The sequence below is a fragment of the Chiloscyllium plagiosum genome, chromosome 25 (genome assembly GCF_004010195.1).
Source record: "Chiloscyllium plagiosum isolate BGI_BamShark_2017 chromosome 25, ASM401019v2, whole genome shotgun sequence".
NCBI classification, from domain to species: Eukaryota; Metazoa; Chordata; class Chondrichthyes; order Orectolobiformes; family Hemiscylliidae; genus Chiloscyllium; species Chiloscyllium plagiosum.
Window position 1 is genome coordinate 49223710 of NC_057734.1, and position 17938 is coordinate 49241647.

Consider the following 17938-nt stretch of genomic DNA (forward strand, 5'->3'; position numbering starts at 1 on the left):
ATCTTCTGTGAACTGTGGCTGCTCTTTCAGTGCATTTTTGCATTTACAAAGTGGCTCCATACCATCTAGTGGCAGAAGCTGAATATTGCAAAAAAATGTAACATCTAGCTACAGGTTAAATTGTTGCTGGCAATTGACTGGAACAAGATGATAAAAAGATTTAAAGTTCAATCACAGCACTTAGCCATTTGACCCACTGAAGCCCTCTGAGACATGAATTCTCCCATCTAAATCATCCCTCTAGAATGTTAACTCTTTCTCCATATCTCATTCACCAGTACCCTAACTCTACAATGAGGCTCATCATTTCTGTACCCTTATCCATTCATTGTAACTGCCTAATACTGTATTGCTTTATTTTGGAATTAATTTTTCATGGGATGTGGGCATCACTGAAAAGATCACCACTTATTGCTTGTTCCTAACAGCACTTGAGAAAATGCTGATGAGGCCATCTTCCTAAAGCACTACAGTTTGTGTGGTGTCGGGACACCCACAGCGCTGTGAAGGTGAGAATTTTGATCCAGTGACAGTGAAGGAGCGGTGATGTTATGTGGGTTGGATGGGGGGTTGCAGGTGGTGGTGTTGCCATGCTTCTGCTGTTCCTCTTCCTTCTGAGGTGGGTCATGGGTTTGGAAGGTGGCGTCAAAGGATTACATCGAGTCTCTGCAGTGCATCTGTAGATGGTACACACTGCTGCCACTATGCAGTGATGATGGTGGGAATGAGTGTTTGAAATGGTGGATGTAGGTGGCACAGTGTCTCAGTGGTTAGCACAGCTGCCTATAGCGCCAGGGACCCAGGTTCGCTTCCACCCTCAGGCATCTGTTTGTGCGGAGTTTGCACGTTTTCACCGTGTCAGCATGGGTTTCCTCCAGGTACTCCAGTTTCCATAGTGTCCAGGGATGTGCTGGTTAGACACACTAGCCATGGAAAATGCAGGGTTACAGGGATAGGGTAATGGGTTGGGTCAGGGTGCTATCTCATACAGAAACAAATGGTGTGGTTTAATCTGAGGGTAAGGGGAGAGGTTGAGAAGGCGGAGTGGGAATTGAACTCACACTGGGTGGGTTATTTGAGATCTCCAGCATTCACAGTTCTTTACTTTATCAGTTTTTGAATTGCCTGGTGCTACCTCGAGTATCTGCTAAGGTTGGTCCAATGATTTGGTAACACTAGTGTGGGAGACTACAGATTGTGATGGACTACAGTGCTGCTGCAGATGGCCTATAAAAACTCATGGCTGTACAGTTGTATGCTGCCAGATCTGTTCTGAACCTATCCCAATTTACAAAGTAGTGTCCCACAACAAACTGAAGAGCACCTCCAATGTGAAGACAGGATTTCACCAACACATCTCTAACAGGTGGACTGGGGAGGATGGGGTTAAGCAGGCTTTTCCTACCTATTGGTAGTTACATCCTTTAAAATTTGCCAACCTCGGTCATTAGGGGTACTAACAAGCCATTCTTGGTGATTAACATTAAGTCTCCAGCCAGTGTACATTCTTTGTCCTTGGTACCTTCAGTATTTGTTGCAAGTAACATTCAAATGGGGGAATGCTGATTCATCAAAGAGAGATAAGGTAGATGGTTGGTGATAATCAGCAGGTTTCCCTGTCCATATTTCACCTGGTGCCATCAACTTCATGAGGTGTAGATCAACGTTGAAGACTCCCTTATTCACTAGCTGAAGATTGCAGGCCACTGTGCTAACACCTTTGGCTGGTCTGTCCCACCAATGAGAAAGGATATGTCATGAGGCTATTGGAGTCTAGGACATTGTCTAAAAGGTATGATTCATCTGTATCAATATGGTCTGGAACTGCCTGATCAATCTACAGCTCTCTCAATATCTGTCCAAGTCCCAGTTTTAGTGAAATAGTTTCGGTAGGGTCAACTGTTAGGTGTAGGAGAATGGGTCTGGGTGGGTTGCTCTTTGAGGGGTCGGTGTGGACTTGTTGGGCCAAAGGACCTGCTTCCATACTGTAAGTAATCTAATCTAAAAACAAACCGGGAGGGTATTGTGTCTGGCACCTAGGAAATGCAGAGTGGTCTGTTCACTTTTACGCTTATTATTCTCTTGTTGTGGTTTAATACATCTGTGTGGTTTGTTAAGTCATTTCATTTGTGAAAACTGGAGAGTAAGGCAAGTCAGACGAGCAGCCCAATATGATAGCTGCAAATCTGAACCTTAAGAATGTGCAAGGACAGAGGCAAATGACAACATGTTGGTAGGTATTTTTAGATCAGCCACCCACAGGCAAATAATAACCTTTGTTGTTGGTACCTCAAGGATTCAATTCACTTACTTCAGCTCTTCAGAGGAGATGTTTACACTTGGAAGGAATGTATGGCAAAAGGTAGTTCCAGGATGTAGGTTTGCTGGCTGAGCTAGATGATTCATTCCCAGACGTTTCGTCACCCTACAGGTAACATCTTCAGTGGGCCTCCAGGTGAAGCACTGCTGATAATTCCTGCTATTTATATGTTTGGGTTTCTTATATTTAGAAAGCAGGATTTATCAGCATTGCTTTACCCAGAGGCCCACTGAAGATGTTACCTAGTAGGTGACGAATTGTCTGGAAATGAACCTTCCAGCTCAGCGAGCAAACCTACATCCAGAACCTCAACCTGAGCCTCAAATCTTCTCAAAACTCGCTAAGGTAATTCCGTGATAGCTTGAAATCCAGAAATGGTTCCAGTTATTCTCTTTACATTTGGTAACAGGAACTGCTGCTTTGTGTTAACTGTAAAGATTCACTCACTACATGAGTCCATCATTACAGATTCCAGGTGGATAGAATCATATTCAGTTCCTGAATGCTAGTCTCCCAAGTCAATATTGGAGTTTTAATTCATATGCTCAGGCCTATGCTTCGACATTATAGCTCAATTACCTGCAGCTGACAAGCAGCCACCAGCACGTCCTGTACATTATTCAGGTTCAGCTCCATCTCAGAAGTGTAGATGAAGTCCAAGATTTTGCACATAGCCATATAGGTTATGTCATGTAAAAATATCTCCTTCTCCTGCATCTCCCGCAGCCCACCAGCAAACATCCCCCTGTGAACAGGACAGATACTGATCAGTCTTCAGACAGTAAAATTAAGGTGCAGACCAAGTTTATAGAAGCACTTCTCCACTACCTGGAGAAAAAAATAATTGTCTTCACTGACATGTTAGAGACAATTTTCCAAAAAAATGGATTGGTCATTCCCAGGGAAATCACTGTGCATGGCAGCCTTCCCAGGAATGAGTCAAGCAACAGTGATTACGAGAAGTGTTATTCAATGTTCAACAACAACATGAATTTTGACTAAATCATCAGTCTCAAAGTTAAATCAGAGCTGTCTGACCCAGGAAACTCTGGATAGATACAAGGGACAATACAGTAGTATCCCAACTCACTCATCCAAGAAGAATCAGTCCATCACAGCACCTGGAACCTCCCATCACAACATCCACAACTTCCTGTCAAGTCATATAGCAACTTTCATCACATCATCCGGACCTTCAGTCATGGAGTGCAGGGCCTCAGCTGCACTGCCCAGGGCCTCACACATAACATACATTCCATAAAGATCTCAGAGAAAGATGTACCAGATATTAGAGTGGGAGAAAGTGAGGACTGCAGATACTGGAGATCAAAGAGTGTGGTGATGGAAAAGCACAGCCAGTCAGGCAGCATCCAGGAAGCAGGAGAGTCGACGTTTCGAGCATCAGCTCTTCGTCAGGAATTCTGATGAACAGCTTACTTTGGGAACATCGACTCTCCTGCTCCTCAGATGCTGCCTGACTGGCTGTGCTTCCCCAGCACCAGACTCTTCAACCTAGATGTTAGAGTGTAAACTTAAAACTTCCAGCTCATTAAATGCCCTAACAGTTTTGTCTGATCAAACAAAGACAGTATGGAGACCACTGTCTGTGTTACTTTGGGAAAATCTCTTTACTGTGAGCAAGTGTGATGTCTTTGGTTCAAAGAGAAAGATTGCATTTCTATCATGATGTGGAGGTGCCAGTGTTGGACTGGGGTGGACAAAGTTAAAAATCACACAACACCAGGTAAGAGTCCAACAGGTTTACAATGGAAGCACTAGCTTTCAGAGTGCTGGTGGTCATGTCCACAACCACCTGATGAAGGAGCAGCGTTCCGAAAGCTAGTGCTTCCAAATAAACCTGTCGGACAATAACCTGGTGTTGTGTGATTTTTGAACATTTCTATCATGGAAGTCATGATCTCAGGATTCTTTACAGAACCCAAAGGTTTTAAAGCCAATTAAACACATCTGAAGAGTAGTCACTGTTGTAACGTAAGAAATGCAGTGTAGCCAAATTGTGCACAGCAATATTCCATAAACTGGAATGTGGAATAGACCAAATGATCTATTTTTGTGATGATAATTGAGAAGTAAATTTTGGACAGGATACTAGAGATAACTTTTCTGCTCATCTTTGAAATAGTGCCACTGCATCTTTTACAACCACCCAGAACACAAAATATTTGTTTTTGTGCCGTGGACTGTTCTGGAGATTTTCTCAAGGGTTTCTTTTGGTTTTTACAGATTCTTTTTTCATTCTTACTCACACATTTATTGGGTTGTCACAGAGTATAATATCTTCTGTAATCATGCTGACGTATTGGGTAATTGAACTCAGAGGCAGAATTAGAATAATTTATCAATATCTCCAATAATTACTAAACATAAGGCTGCCACACACAAGGAAAGCATTAATTTATATTGGCACAGGACAACATGCACAAGTTAGCAACAGTTTTTGTTTCAACTAACTGTCACACATTTCTACATATAAAAAGCCAACACACTAAGCACACTTTTCACAGACAGGTGAAATCATAGCCAATTTGTTTCCAACACATATGCACAAAGCCTGAAAGTTTTAACCACATTTCCCTGTATGGCAGCTCCTGAAAATATGTAGCCTTAAATGAGAGATTCCACAATGCTTTGCACGGAATTAACTACCTCACTGCTTTCAGGTTTTCCTGACCCCCAATTAACAGAGCATTCCTTTGTTGACAGGCTTAAAACTGTTCACCCCTTTTGTATCCCCCAACTCCTCCCATTGCAACTTCCCTCTCCCCACCCATCTTGGAGCCTCCCCATCTCCCCACCATCATTCCTCAGCCTATCGTCTGCCCCACCCTCTTGCAACTTTCTACTTTCCTCAACCATCTTGCAACTTCTCTCATTCCACAGCTTATAGCCTCACCTTCTCCCTCATCCCCCTTTCAACCTCCTTTTTCCCTTCACCATGCCTTGCAGTCTCTTTGCTTATCCCTACTACTCCAAGCAGCCTCTTTCTTTGCCTGACCCCCACGCAGACTTGTTGTTCCATCCACCCCTTTGCAGCCTCTATCTTCCGCCCAAACCGCTTACTGTCTTTTTCTCCTCTACAGCCATTATCCTAGTGCCATATAGACTGAACTCCAGATACTTGCACCTGCCTTCCTTCACCTTCAGCTTTTGCGTTCTTGGTGAAAGAGCTTCCTGTCCTCAAACACCCCCAGCATCAGATCACCCAGGCTCTGGGCACCGCTGTCATCAGCATGGGCTGCATGATGGCTGGTGACTCAGTGGTTAGCACTGCTGCCTCACAGCGCCAGGGACCCGGGTTCGATTCCAGCCTCGGGTGATTGTCTGTGTGGAGTTTGCACATTCTCCCCGTGTCTGTGTGGGTTTCCTCTGGGTGCTCCGGTTTCCTCCCACAGTCCAAACATGTGCAGCTTGGGTAAATTGGCCATGCTAAATTTCCCATAGTGTCCAGGGATGTGTAGGTTAGGTGTATTAGTCAGGGGTAAATGTAGAGTAATAGGGTATGGGAATGGATCTGGCTAGGTTACTTTTCAGAGGGTTGGTGTGGAGTTGTTGTGTCTAATGATTCTGAAGGGATTCTATGATTCTGTGACAACCCACCGCTCAACCTCAGATGTCCTGGTCTCAGCATATCCTGGCAAAATTATTTTGCACTGGTTCACTCGCTCAATCTCCTTCCTTTCTTATTTTCTTGCTTGCTGCTCCTCCAAAACAGGTTGTTCCCCTCCCACATTTATTACTTATTGTCTTATAGCTAAGCTAGCAACTCCTCAGAGATTCTGGCCATTCTACTTAGGGGAATCACCTTCCTTTGACTGGTCATCCAGTAATGTTGGGGATCTTGTGGGGTGAGTTTGTCTGTCACCCATGTATTTTGAGCCCTTGCATCTACCCGATAGAGTAGAAGGTGCCTTGGTTTAATGTCCCATCCCAAAAGAATGGCCATTTCCAACAGCACAGCACTCCCTCAGTATTGCCCTGGGTTATGTGATCTTGTAAATGAGGTTCGGACATCAACCCAAAACTCAGGGGATGTAAATATAGGGTCAACCATCCTATCTTCAGAGGCATGATGTTACGCCATACAGAAATACAGAAGTTGCTTGTTTATAAGATAAAATATTTGGGACACCTGTCAGAACAAAATAACAATGCATATCATTAAAATAGCATTGCAAGTTGATAAGAGATGGTATTCTGTGCATACAAGATGACATTGAATAAAAGTTTTATGATCTGGCAAAACTTCCATCATAGGAGTCAAACTGAAGATGGCAGGAGCATCACAAATTACACAGCTTGTGGCAGAACAAGCAGCAGCCCAGATGACAGTGTAGATAAAGGTTTACAGTCAAACTATGGCTGAGGTGTAGTCAGGATGACATTCAGTTGATGTTCACATGATTTTAGACAAAGACTTTAAATCAAGCATCACCAGTCAAGACACACAGAGAATAAATGAATGGGAAACAATGTTTTTTCTTACCACACTATGAGTTGACAGAACAGTAAGTATAAAATTGCACAACCACAAATACAATTCCAAAAATATACACATACTTTGTGCCTGAAATATACAGAGACACACTCAAGTACATGCATATATAAATCGCAAAATACATTCACTCACCCCAATACACGCATAAATGTAAACATGCACAAGCCCTTAAAACTATGTGTAAACTTCCCCAAAGGCACACATATACAGCAACTACCAGACACCAGCCACCGCCAAAGACATACTCCCAAAATTAGACAAATACACATAAAACCATAAGACATAGGAACAGAATTCGGCCATTTGGCCCATTGAGTCTGCTCCACCATGCAATCATGGCTGTTATGTTTCTCAACCTCATTCTCTTGCCTTCTCTCAAAAGTATTAGACTTGGCTTCTGTTGTTATGAACCCAAGGACATTGCCACTTCCCCACCCACACACAAACACACACATACACATATGTGCATGACCTCCAGGAGACAAAGTACACATTCAGCTGAACAAGCACACAGTCCCAAACATATACAAATACCCCTCACACGCACATGCTTGCACACATCACCCCAAAACACATCCAACAAACGTATACAATCCCAAACATACAATCACAATCTCAAAAGTACACGTACTCCCTAAAAGACATGTATACTCCCATCATCGAAGCACACAGCCTCAAAACGCACACAAATCCAAAATGCACACATGCACTCCCAAATACATCGAAATATTCTCACATAACCCTCACGACAAAGCATTCCCCTTACAATACACATCAACATATCTCTGCCAACACATGAGATAAGTACAATACCTAAAATAGTCACATGATGCTGCCAGGAGTATGCGGTGAGCCTCGATGGACTTCCCTTCTACAATTAGGGTGACATCAAATAAACTTGCACTGTTCCGAAGTGCAACTAGTCCATCCAGCAGAGACTGGGAATGCGCTGAGCTGTGATAAGTCTGGCTGACTTTTTTCTGACTTTGCTGTTTGTCCTTGTGCTCTTCTGCCATGGTCATGCGAATGCTGCCAATGTTGCCCAGATTTCAGCAAAGAGTTTTGCCAATAGGCAGTTTTCCCACAATGACTCTTCTGAAAAATATTGAAAATTTTCCAAAATTATTCAGCAGGCAAGAGACTAGGTTTGTTTTGTTGGAATGTCACAAATAAAAACCTGAACTGTCCTTTCTGCATGAATTAGTTGATCATAGCTAGGAAGATTGGTTAGCCTTGGGATAGCAAGGATGGAGAATAAGCACTAAGCAGAGTTCCCACAGCTAGCCTTTATTGTCTGACCCTGCTGGAAAGGAGCACTTGTAGCCATTCATTAAAGACTTTATTAAATATGCTCTAAAATTTATTTCTGTGATCAGATACAATCGGCTCACACATGTCGTATAACTGCACGAGTGAGCTTTTGCGAAACATTACCACAAGAGAAGAAGGGAGAAATTCAGGGCACAAAGGAAAGAAAAAGGGTATAATGATGAGGTCAGTGAAAGTTAGGGGGTAATTCCATTCCCTTATCAATGATTCGATTTCCCTCTCGCTATCTTCATGGGCTAAACCAGGCATTTTGAAACTTAGACTTGAGTATAGAGGCACAATTTCAAAATCTGTCTATTGCACAAAACTTGGAAACACAGTGGGGAAAACTCATGTAGAACTTCAAAAGAAGGTAGATATGCAGATGGGTTGGGCGGGCAAGTAGCAGGTGACATTTCATGCAGAGAAGTTATCTTATTTTGACAGGCAAAATGGGGAAGACACATCTAAAAAAAAAATGAAGGGTACAATTCCAAACTGGTACAGGAGCAGAGAGACCGGAGGGTGTTCGGAGTGGTGTACTGCAAGGATCAGTTTTGGAGCCACTGCTGTTTGACATTTTAAAACTGACCTGGATGAGGGCGTAGAAGGATGGGTTAATAAATTTGCAGATGACGCTAAAGTCGATGGAGTTGTGGATAGTGTGGAAGGATGTTGCATTCTACAGAGGGACATAGATAAGCTGCAGAGCTGGGCTGAGAAGTGGCAAATGGAGTTTAATGCAGAAAAGTGAGAGGTGATTCACTTTGGAAGGAGTAACAGGAATACAGAGTATTGGGCTAATAGTAAGATTCTTGGTAATGTTGATGAGCAGAGAGATCTCTGTGTCCACGTGCATAGATCCCCAAAGTGTGCCACCCAAGTTGATAGAGGAGATTTACCAGGATGTTGCCTGGTATGGAGAGACGGTCCTAGGAGTAAAGGCTGAGGAATTTGAGGCTGTTTTCGTTAGAGAGAAGGTTAAGAGGTGATTTAATAGAGACATACAAGATGATCAGAGGATTAGACAGAGTGGACATTGAGAGCCTTTTTCCTCAGATGGTGATGGCTAGCACGAGGGGACATAGCTTTAAATTGAGGGATGATAGGACAGACGTCAGAGGTAGTTTCTTTACTCAGAGAGTAGTAAGTGCATGGAAAGCCTTGCTTGCAACAGTAGTGGACTTAAGGCCATTTAAATAGTCATTGGATAAACATATGGCTGATAATGGAATTGTATAGGTTAGTGGGCTTCAGATTGGTTTCACAGGTCTGTGCAACATCGAAGGCTGAAAGGCATGTACTGCGCTGTAATGTTCTATGTATCCCCCCTCTACGGACACCTTCTCCCGCCTCCAACCTGCCTCTTACACTTGGTCACTACCGCCAGCCTTGTACACACCACAGACCCCTTCATTGCTGACTGCCAACGTGACATCAGCTGCCTCAATTTTACACCTGCCTCACCAACTCCAACCTCACCCCCCCCGAATATGCAGCACTCCACTCACTCCGCAACACTATCAAACCCACTGACAAAGGCGGGGAAGTGGTAGTCTGGAGAATGGACCTCGATGTTGCAAAGACCAAATGCCAACTCTCTGACACCATGTCCTACCTCCCTCTTGCCTGCGACCCCACCGCGATCCATCAGGCCAAAATCGAACTCACTGTCTGTGCCCTCACTGCTTCTGGTGATCTCCCCTCCACTACCTCCAAACTCATAGTCCCCCAGCCTAGATTCTGCCCGGTTCTACCTGGTCTCCAAGATCCCCAACTACCCTGGCCAATTTATTGTCTTGGCATGCTCCTGTCCCACTGAACTCATTTCGTCCTACCTCGACTCTATCCTCTTCCCCCTTGGTTCAGGCACTTCCCACCAACATATGCGATACCAACCACATCCTCCACCTCTTCAGGAACTTCCAGTATGAAGATAGACCCCAGCACTTTGTCTTCACAGTGGACGTGCATTCCTTATACACGTCAATACCCAACAAGGATGGCCTCCAGGCCCTCCGCTTCTTCCTCTCCAATAGCCCCATCCAGTCCCCCTCCACCAATACCCTGCTCTGCCTTGTCAATCTGGTCGTCACCCTCAAAAGTCTCTCTTTTAACTTCTCCCATTTCCTCCAAATCAAGGGAGTGGCCATGGGCACCCGGGTGGGCCCCAGATATGTCTGCCTCTTTATTAGCTACATCGAACAGTCCCCCTTCAGTACCTACACAGGCACTGTACCCCAACTCTTCTGCCGTTACATCGATGACTGCATCCAGGCTGAACTGGAAGCATTCATCGACTTCACCCATAACTTCTATCCACCCTCAAATTCACTTGGTCCATCTCAGACACCTCCCTCCCCTTTCTTGACCTCTCCATTTCCATCTGTGGTGACAGTCTCCAGACGGACATTTACTACAAACCTACAGACCGCCATAACTACCTGGACTACACCTTCTCCGACCCTGTATCCTGCAAGAACTCAATCCTGTTCTCCCAACTGCTCCATCTCTGCTGCACCTGCTCGATCAGGGAAACATTCCATTCCCAAGCATTCTAGAAGTCCACCTATTTCAAACAACGTGCTTTTCCCCCCTCTGCCATCCAGATAGCCCTCAGTGCACCACCTCCATTCCCCGTTCCACTGCTCTAAATCAGCACCCTTCCAAACATAATAACGACCCAACACTCAGTTTTCCAATTTCAAATAACCTCCTTCCCCATCCCCCCCGACTCCCTTCCCAGCTCCTCCCCCTCCCTTCCACCAACTGGTTTCATTCCTCCCAGTGACCAAACAAGTGGCACCCTTTACCTGTCTTCACCTATCCCCACCTCACCACCCTGCCCCCGCCAGCCACTTTATCTGCAGCTCCCCCCATACTCACCCCCAGTCCTGAAGAAGGGTTAAACCCAAAACATCGACTTCTCCACCTCCTCATGCTGCCTGGCTTGCTGTGTTCTTCCAAACTCCTGCTTGTCTATCACATGCACAATAAGCTGAATTCTGATTTTGATTCTTACAATTACAAAGAACCCTGGTTGATGTTAAATTTGCCCAACCTTACCAATACTCCCGCATTTCTTTGATTACAAGAAAAGGGAGGAGGCATATGACAGATATGAACATCTGGGTTTGAGTGAATCCTTTGAGGAGTCTTAGGGCAGTAGGGGTATACTCAAGAGGGAAACAGGAGGACAAAAAGGGACATGGGATATCTTTGGCAAATAGGGTTAGGAAGAATCCAAAGAAATTCTACAAATACAATTTAAAGGCAAAAAATAACTAGGGTGAGAGTCGGGCCCCTTAAAAATCAACAAGGTCATTTGTGTGTGGAACAGCATGGGCGAAATACTAAACGAGTATTTCACGTCACTATTTACTGTGGAGATGGATATGGAGGCAAGAGAACTTGGAGAAATAAATAATATCTTGAAAAGGTGGTGCTGGACGTCTTAAAATGCATAAAGGCAGATAAATCCCCAGGATCTGATCAAGTATATGCCAGAATTTGGAGGGAAGGTAGGGAATTGATTGCTCTTTGCTGAGATATTTGTATCATCAATAGCCACAAGTGAGGTGCCAGAAGACTGGGAGGGTGGCTAATGTAGTGTCATTATTTAAGAAGGTGGAAAGTAAAAGCAGGGAACTATAGACCAGTGAGTGTGACGTCAGTGGTGGGTAAGTTGTTGGAGGGAATTCTGAGGACATGATGTACATGTATATGGAAAGGCAAGGACTGATTAGGGACATTCAACATTGTTTTGTGTGTAGGAAGTCATGTCTCACTAATCTGATTTAGTATTTTTGAAGAAGTGACAAAGAAGAAAAGATTTACAAGGATGTCGCCAGGGTTGGAGAATTTGAGCTATAAGAAGAGGTTGAATAGGCTGGGGCTGTTTTCCCTGGATCGTCAGAGACTGAGGGGTGACCTTATAGAAGTTTATAAAATCATGAGGGGCCTAGATAGGATAAATAGACAAAGTCTTTTCCCTGGGGTGGGGGAGTCCAGAAATAGAGGGCATGAGTTTAGGGTGAGAGGGGAAAGACATGAAAGAGACTGAAGAGGCAAATTTTTCATTCAGAAGGTGGTACGTGTATGGAATGAGCTGCCAGAGGAAGTGGTGGAGGCTGGTACAATTGCAACATTTAAGAGTCATCTGGATGGCTATATAAATAGGAAGGGTTTCAAGGGATATGAGCCAGGTGCTGACAGGTGGGACTTGGGTTGGGATATCCGGTCAGCATGGACAAGTTGGACCGAAGGGTCTGTTTCTGTGCTGTACATCTCTATTACTCTATGACGCTATAAGACTGATGAAGGCAGAGAGGTGGACATTGTCTATGTGGACTTCAGTAAGGGATTTGACAAGATTCCACATGATGGACTGGTTAGCAAGGTTAGATCACATGGGATACAGGGAGAGCTAGCCACCTGGATACAGAACTGGCTCGCGGGTAGAAGACAGAGGGTGGTGGTGGGGGGTTATTTTTCAGAATGGAGGCCTGTGACCAGTGGTGTGCCATAAGGATCAGTGCTGGGTCCACTATTTTTCATCATTTATATAAATGATTTGGGTGTGAATATAGGGGGAATGGTTAGTAAGTTTGCAGATGACACCAAAATTGGACAGTGAGGAAGGTTAGCTCAAAGTACAGCAGGACCTATCAGATAGGCGAATGAGTCAAGGAGTGGCAATTGGATTTTTGTTTCGATAAATGTGAGGTGTTGCATTTTGGTAGGGCAAATCATACACTTAATGGTCAGGTCTGGGGAGTTGCCGAATGAGATCTTGGAGTGCAGGTTCATAGTTCCTTGAAAGTGGAGTCACAGGTAGTCAGGATAGTGAAGGAGGCATGTGGTATGCTTGCCTTTATTGGTCAGTATCGAGGAGAAAGTGAGGACTGTAGATGCTGGAGATCAGAGCTGAAAATGTGTTGCTGGAAAAGTGCAGCTGGTCAGGCAGCATCCAAGGAACAGGAGAATCGACATTTCGGGCATGAGCCCTTCTTCAGGAATTCCTGAAGAAGGGCACATGCCCGAAACGTCGATTCTCCTGCTCCTTGAATGCTGCCTGACCTGCTGCACTTTTCCAGCAACACATTTTCAGCTCTTTATTGGTCAGTGCATGGAGTGAAGTTGGGCCGTCATGCTTGACTGTACAGGACATTGGCTAGGCCACATTTGGAATACTGCACTCTATTCTGGTTTCCCTGCAAAAGGAAAAATGATGTTCAACTTGAAAGGGTGCCCAAAAGATTTACAATGATGTTGCCGGTGTTGAAGGGTTTGAGCTATTGGGAGAGACTGAATATGCTAGGGCTATATTCCCTGAAACGTCAGAGGCTGAAGGGTGACCTCATAGAGATTTATAAAATCATGAGGGGCATGGAGAAGGGAGAATAGCCAAGGTCTTTTCCCCAGGATAGGGAAGTCCAAAACTGGAGGGCATAGGTTTAAGGTGAGAGGGGAAAGATATAAAAGAGACTCGGGGGCAATGTTTTCACGCAGAGGGTGGTGCATGTATGGACTAAACTGCCAGAAATGGTGGGGGCTGGTAAAATTACAACATTTAAAAGGCATCTGGATGGGTACATGAATAGGAAGGGTTTAGAGGGATATGGGCCAAATGCTGGCAGGTGGGACTAGATTAATTTAGGATATCTGGTCAGCATGGACCAGGGGACTGGATAAGCACTAGAAGGGGAAAAGCATGGGGATAAAGCAGTGTTTGGGACTAATTAACTCTCTCAAAGATCTGGGACAAAAACACAATGGGTCAATTGGTCTCCCTGTGCTATCTCATACAAAATTAACATTCAAAAACTATAAACTGCAAAAAGGTGCTGAGATATGCAGACTGAAGATAGAAGGACAAGCACTTACTTCTATCCAGTGGGTACAATGATTCTGGAAATGCACTATTGTTGTGAATTTCACTTTACAATACAGTGCCACACAACCGTCACCCTCAGAGTACAGGAAGAACTATGCGGAAGAAAATTTATCTGTAGAAAATTTCCGAACAGTCCGAATTGTAATGAGCTCCAAATGACAGTTTCACTTTCACTCTCCTTTCATACGTATTAAACAAAATAATGCCATTGGATTGATAATGATTTTAGATTTCAAGAGTAAGTGGCCAATCTTTGCATGTCACACTTAAAAGGGGAGGTTGCCTAACTTCAACAAAATAATTTTAAACTGAAATATGTATATAAATTCTCTTCACAGGTTACTGCAAAGTATTAAGTCTCAATGAAATGTTTCAATCTATTACTGCCTAATGTTGGATTAGCTTAACTCAACAACTATTGCAGCTTTAATACAGTAGAAACAAAACATAGCCTTAGTGGAGTGTTAGATATTTGCCTCAAAGTTAAAGGCAAAGTTGACTAAATTCCACCCCAGAGAGTTGAGTACATAGATAGTACTGTATACTGCAAGAGGTTTGTCAGATTAAAATTTGAACCAAGGTCCCATCAACCTTCTTAGTTATGGGTAAAAGATCCTACAGCCCAATGTGTAGAAGATCTGGCAGTCCTCCCTGGTATCCTGGTCAATATCTATCTGTTTACCAATATCACCCAAACAGGTATGCAAACAGCTGCTGCATTCTGACAGAATAACAATTACTAGACTTTAGAAGTACTTTACTAGCTGGGATGTGTTGTGGGATACCTTGCGTTTATGAAACTTCCCTTATTAATGTAGATTTTTCCTTCAGCCAAGCTGTTTGGGAGCAATTGGAAAATCAGCTAAAGTGAAACAAATAAAATAGGTGTATTCAGTATTACTATAACTCTAACCCTCTTAGCAAACCTTCTTGGTGCCTCCATTTGAAGAGGGGATTATGTTGTAAATAACATGCCAATAGATGTCAGCTGGCTCTGTACTCAAAAGTTCCTCTAATATTAGATGCAAATCCAGGACAGAATACCCAATAAACCGGAGCACTCCTGCTTCTACAGTTTTCATTTATCAGCTTGGGTTGAAGAATAAAGAGAGGACACGAGCAGTCTTTAGCAAATAGAATAAAGGAGAACCCTAAAGCTTTCTATAGGTATGTGAGGAATAAAAGGATGGTCAGGGTAGCAATAGGGCCAATCAAAGACAGAAGTGGGAAGTTGAGTGTGGATCCTGTGGAGATCGGAGAGGTGCTAAACAAACATTTCTCATCAGTTTTCACTCAGGAAAAGGAGAATATTATAGAGGAGAAAAATGAGGTACAAGATAATAGACTAGAAATGATCGAGGTTAGTTACGAACGGGTGTTAACAATTCTAGAAGGTGTGAAAGTAGACAAGTCCCCTGGGCCGGATGGGATTTATCCAAGAATTCCCTGGGAAGCTAGGGAGGAGATAGCAGAGCCTTTGGCTTTGATATTTGAGTCGTCATTGTCTACAGGTTTGGTACCAGAGGACTAGAGGATTGCCAATGTTGTGCCCTTGGTCAAGAAGGGCAGTAGAGATGACCCAGGTAATTATAGACCAGTGAGCCTTACTTCTGTTGTAGGAAAGGTTTTGGAAAGGATTATAAGAGATAAGATTTATAATCATCTAGCAAGCAACAATTTGATTTCAGATAGTCAACATGGTTTTGTCAAGGGCAGGTCGTGTCTCACAAACCTCTGAGTTTTTTGAGAAGGTGACCAAGCATGTAGATGAGGGTAGGGCAGTTGACGTGGTATACATGGACTTCAGTAAAACCTTTGATAAGGTTCCACATGATAGGCTGTTGGAGAAAATACAGAGGCATGGAATTGAGGGTGATTTAGCAGTTTGGATTAGAAACTGGCTTTCTGAAAGAAGGCAGCAGGTGATGGTTGATGGAAAATATTCAACCTGGAGTCCGGTAACTAGTGGTGTGCCACAAGGATCTGTTTTGGGACCACTGCTGTTTGTCATTTTTATAAATGACTTAGAGGCAGGCATAGGTGGATGGATTAGTAAATTTATAGATGACATTAAAGTCGGTGGAGTAGTGGACAGCATGGAAGAATGTCACAGGTTGCAGGTGGACTTGGATAAACTGCAGGATTGGGCTGAGAGGTGGCAAATGGAGTTCAATGCAGCTAAATGTGAGGTGATGCACTTTGGCAAGAATAACAGGAAGGCAGAGTACTGGGTCAATGGAAAGATTCTTGGTAGTGTCGATGTGCAGAGGGATCTTGGAGTCCATGTACATAGATCCCTGAAAGTTGCTATCCAGGTCGATAGTGCTGTTAAGAAGGCATACGGTATGTTAGGTTTCATTCGTAGAGGGATTGAGTTCCGGAGCCGCAATATCATGCTGCAACTACACAAAACGCTGGTGCGGCCACACTTGGAATATTGTGTACAGTTCTGGTCCCCATATTTCGGGAAGGATGTGGAAGCATTGGAAAAGGTGCAGAGGAGATTTACCAGGATGTTGCTGGTCTGGAGGGAAGGTCTTATGAGGAAAGGCCGAGAGACTTGGGTCTGTTCTCATTGGAAAGAAGAAGGCTAAGAGGGGATTTGATAGAGACATACAAGATGATCAGAGGATTAGACAGGGAAGACAGTGAAAGTCTTTTTCCTAGGATGATGACGTCAGCATGTACGAGGGGGCATAATTACAAATTGAGGGGTGATAGATTTAAGACAGATGTCAGAGGCAAGTTCTTTAAGCAGAGAGTGGTAAGGGTGTGTAATTCACTACCTGCTAAGGGTGTGGAATTCACTACCTGCTAATGTAGTCAACTCAGCCACATTAGGGAGATTTAAACAAATCTTAGATAAGCACATGGATGATTTTGGGATAGTGTAGGGGGACGAGCTGAGAAGGGTTCACAGGTCAGCGCAACATCGAGGGCCGAAGGGCCTGTTCTGTGCTGTATTGTTCTATGTTCTATGTTACTTCAGCACTTGAACAGCACAAAATGATAAACCAGCCTTTTGCATTTGGGGTGATGTTATTTGATGAAAGTGAAAGCACAGTGATATTTTGAACAAAGACTCTTAGTTTTAAAAAACCTATCACCTTTGCCAAATTAGAAGACGATGACAATAGCCCAGTTGAAAATGTAGGTGTTGAACAATTGAGCAGTATAGTGGTTAACAAAGAAGAGGTGCGAAAAAGGCTGGCAGCATTTCAGGTGGAGAAGGGGCCAGGGCTGAATGGGGTGCATCCTATATTGCTGAGAGGTAGAGAAGCAATTGTGAAGCTTTGACATAAACTTTCAAGGCCTCTCTGAACACAGTTAAAAAGTCACACAACACCAGGTTATATTCCAACAGGTTTAATTGGAAGCACACTAGCTTTCAGAGCGACGCTCCTTCATCAGGTGGTTGTGGAGGGCTCGATTGTAACACAGAATTTATAGCAAAAATTCTGCAGTGTGATGTAACTGAAATTATACATTGAAAAATTGATTGTCTGTTAAGCCTTTCATCTGTTAGAATACAGTGATAGTTTCACTTCTTTCATGTGTAAATCACAAAACTGCATGAATTTATGTAAAACTCTGTTATCTCACTTTTTAGATTAGAATCAATCTAAACATCAGGTCATAGACAGAGAACACAGGGTCTGGATCAGTGGTGATGGAAGAGCACAGCAATTCAGGCAGCATCCGAGGACAGGCAAAATCGACGTTTCGGGCAAAAGCCCTTCATCAGGAATAAAGGCAGAGAGCCTGAAGCGTGGAGAGATAAGCTAGAGGAGGGTGGGGGTGGGGAGAGAGTGGCATAGAGTACAATAGGTCAGTGCGGAAGGAGATGAAGGTGATAGGTCAGGGAGGAGAGGGGGGAGTGGATAGGTGGAAAAGGAGC

The 17938-nt window shown here is 43.8% G+C and overlaps 1 protein-coding gene across 3 annotated transcripts in view; it reads right to left on the reverse strand.

Moving 5' to 3' along the window:
• The window catches only part of klhl22 (kelch-like family member 22), a 50918-nt gene that overhangs the window by 19858 nt on the left and 13122 nt on the right, over positions 1-17938 (reverse strand). For 2 of the 3 annotated variants that reach the window (XM_043716152.1, XM_043716150.1), the window contains 2 exons: positions 7650-7931; positions 2900-3065 (listed from right to left, as the gene is read on the reverse strand). In XM_043716152.1, the coding sequence (XP_043572087.1) occupies positions 2900-3065; positions 7650-7858 (375 nt within the window). In that variant the 5' untranslated portion in view covers positions 7859-7931. Of the gene's footprint in view, positions 1-2899; positions 3066-7649; positions 7932-14030; positions 14143-17938 lie in introns of those variants that run through there. The other variant, XM_043716151.1, reaches the window with a different exon arrangement.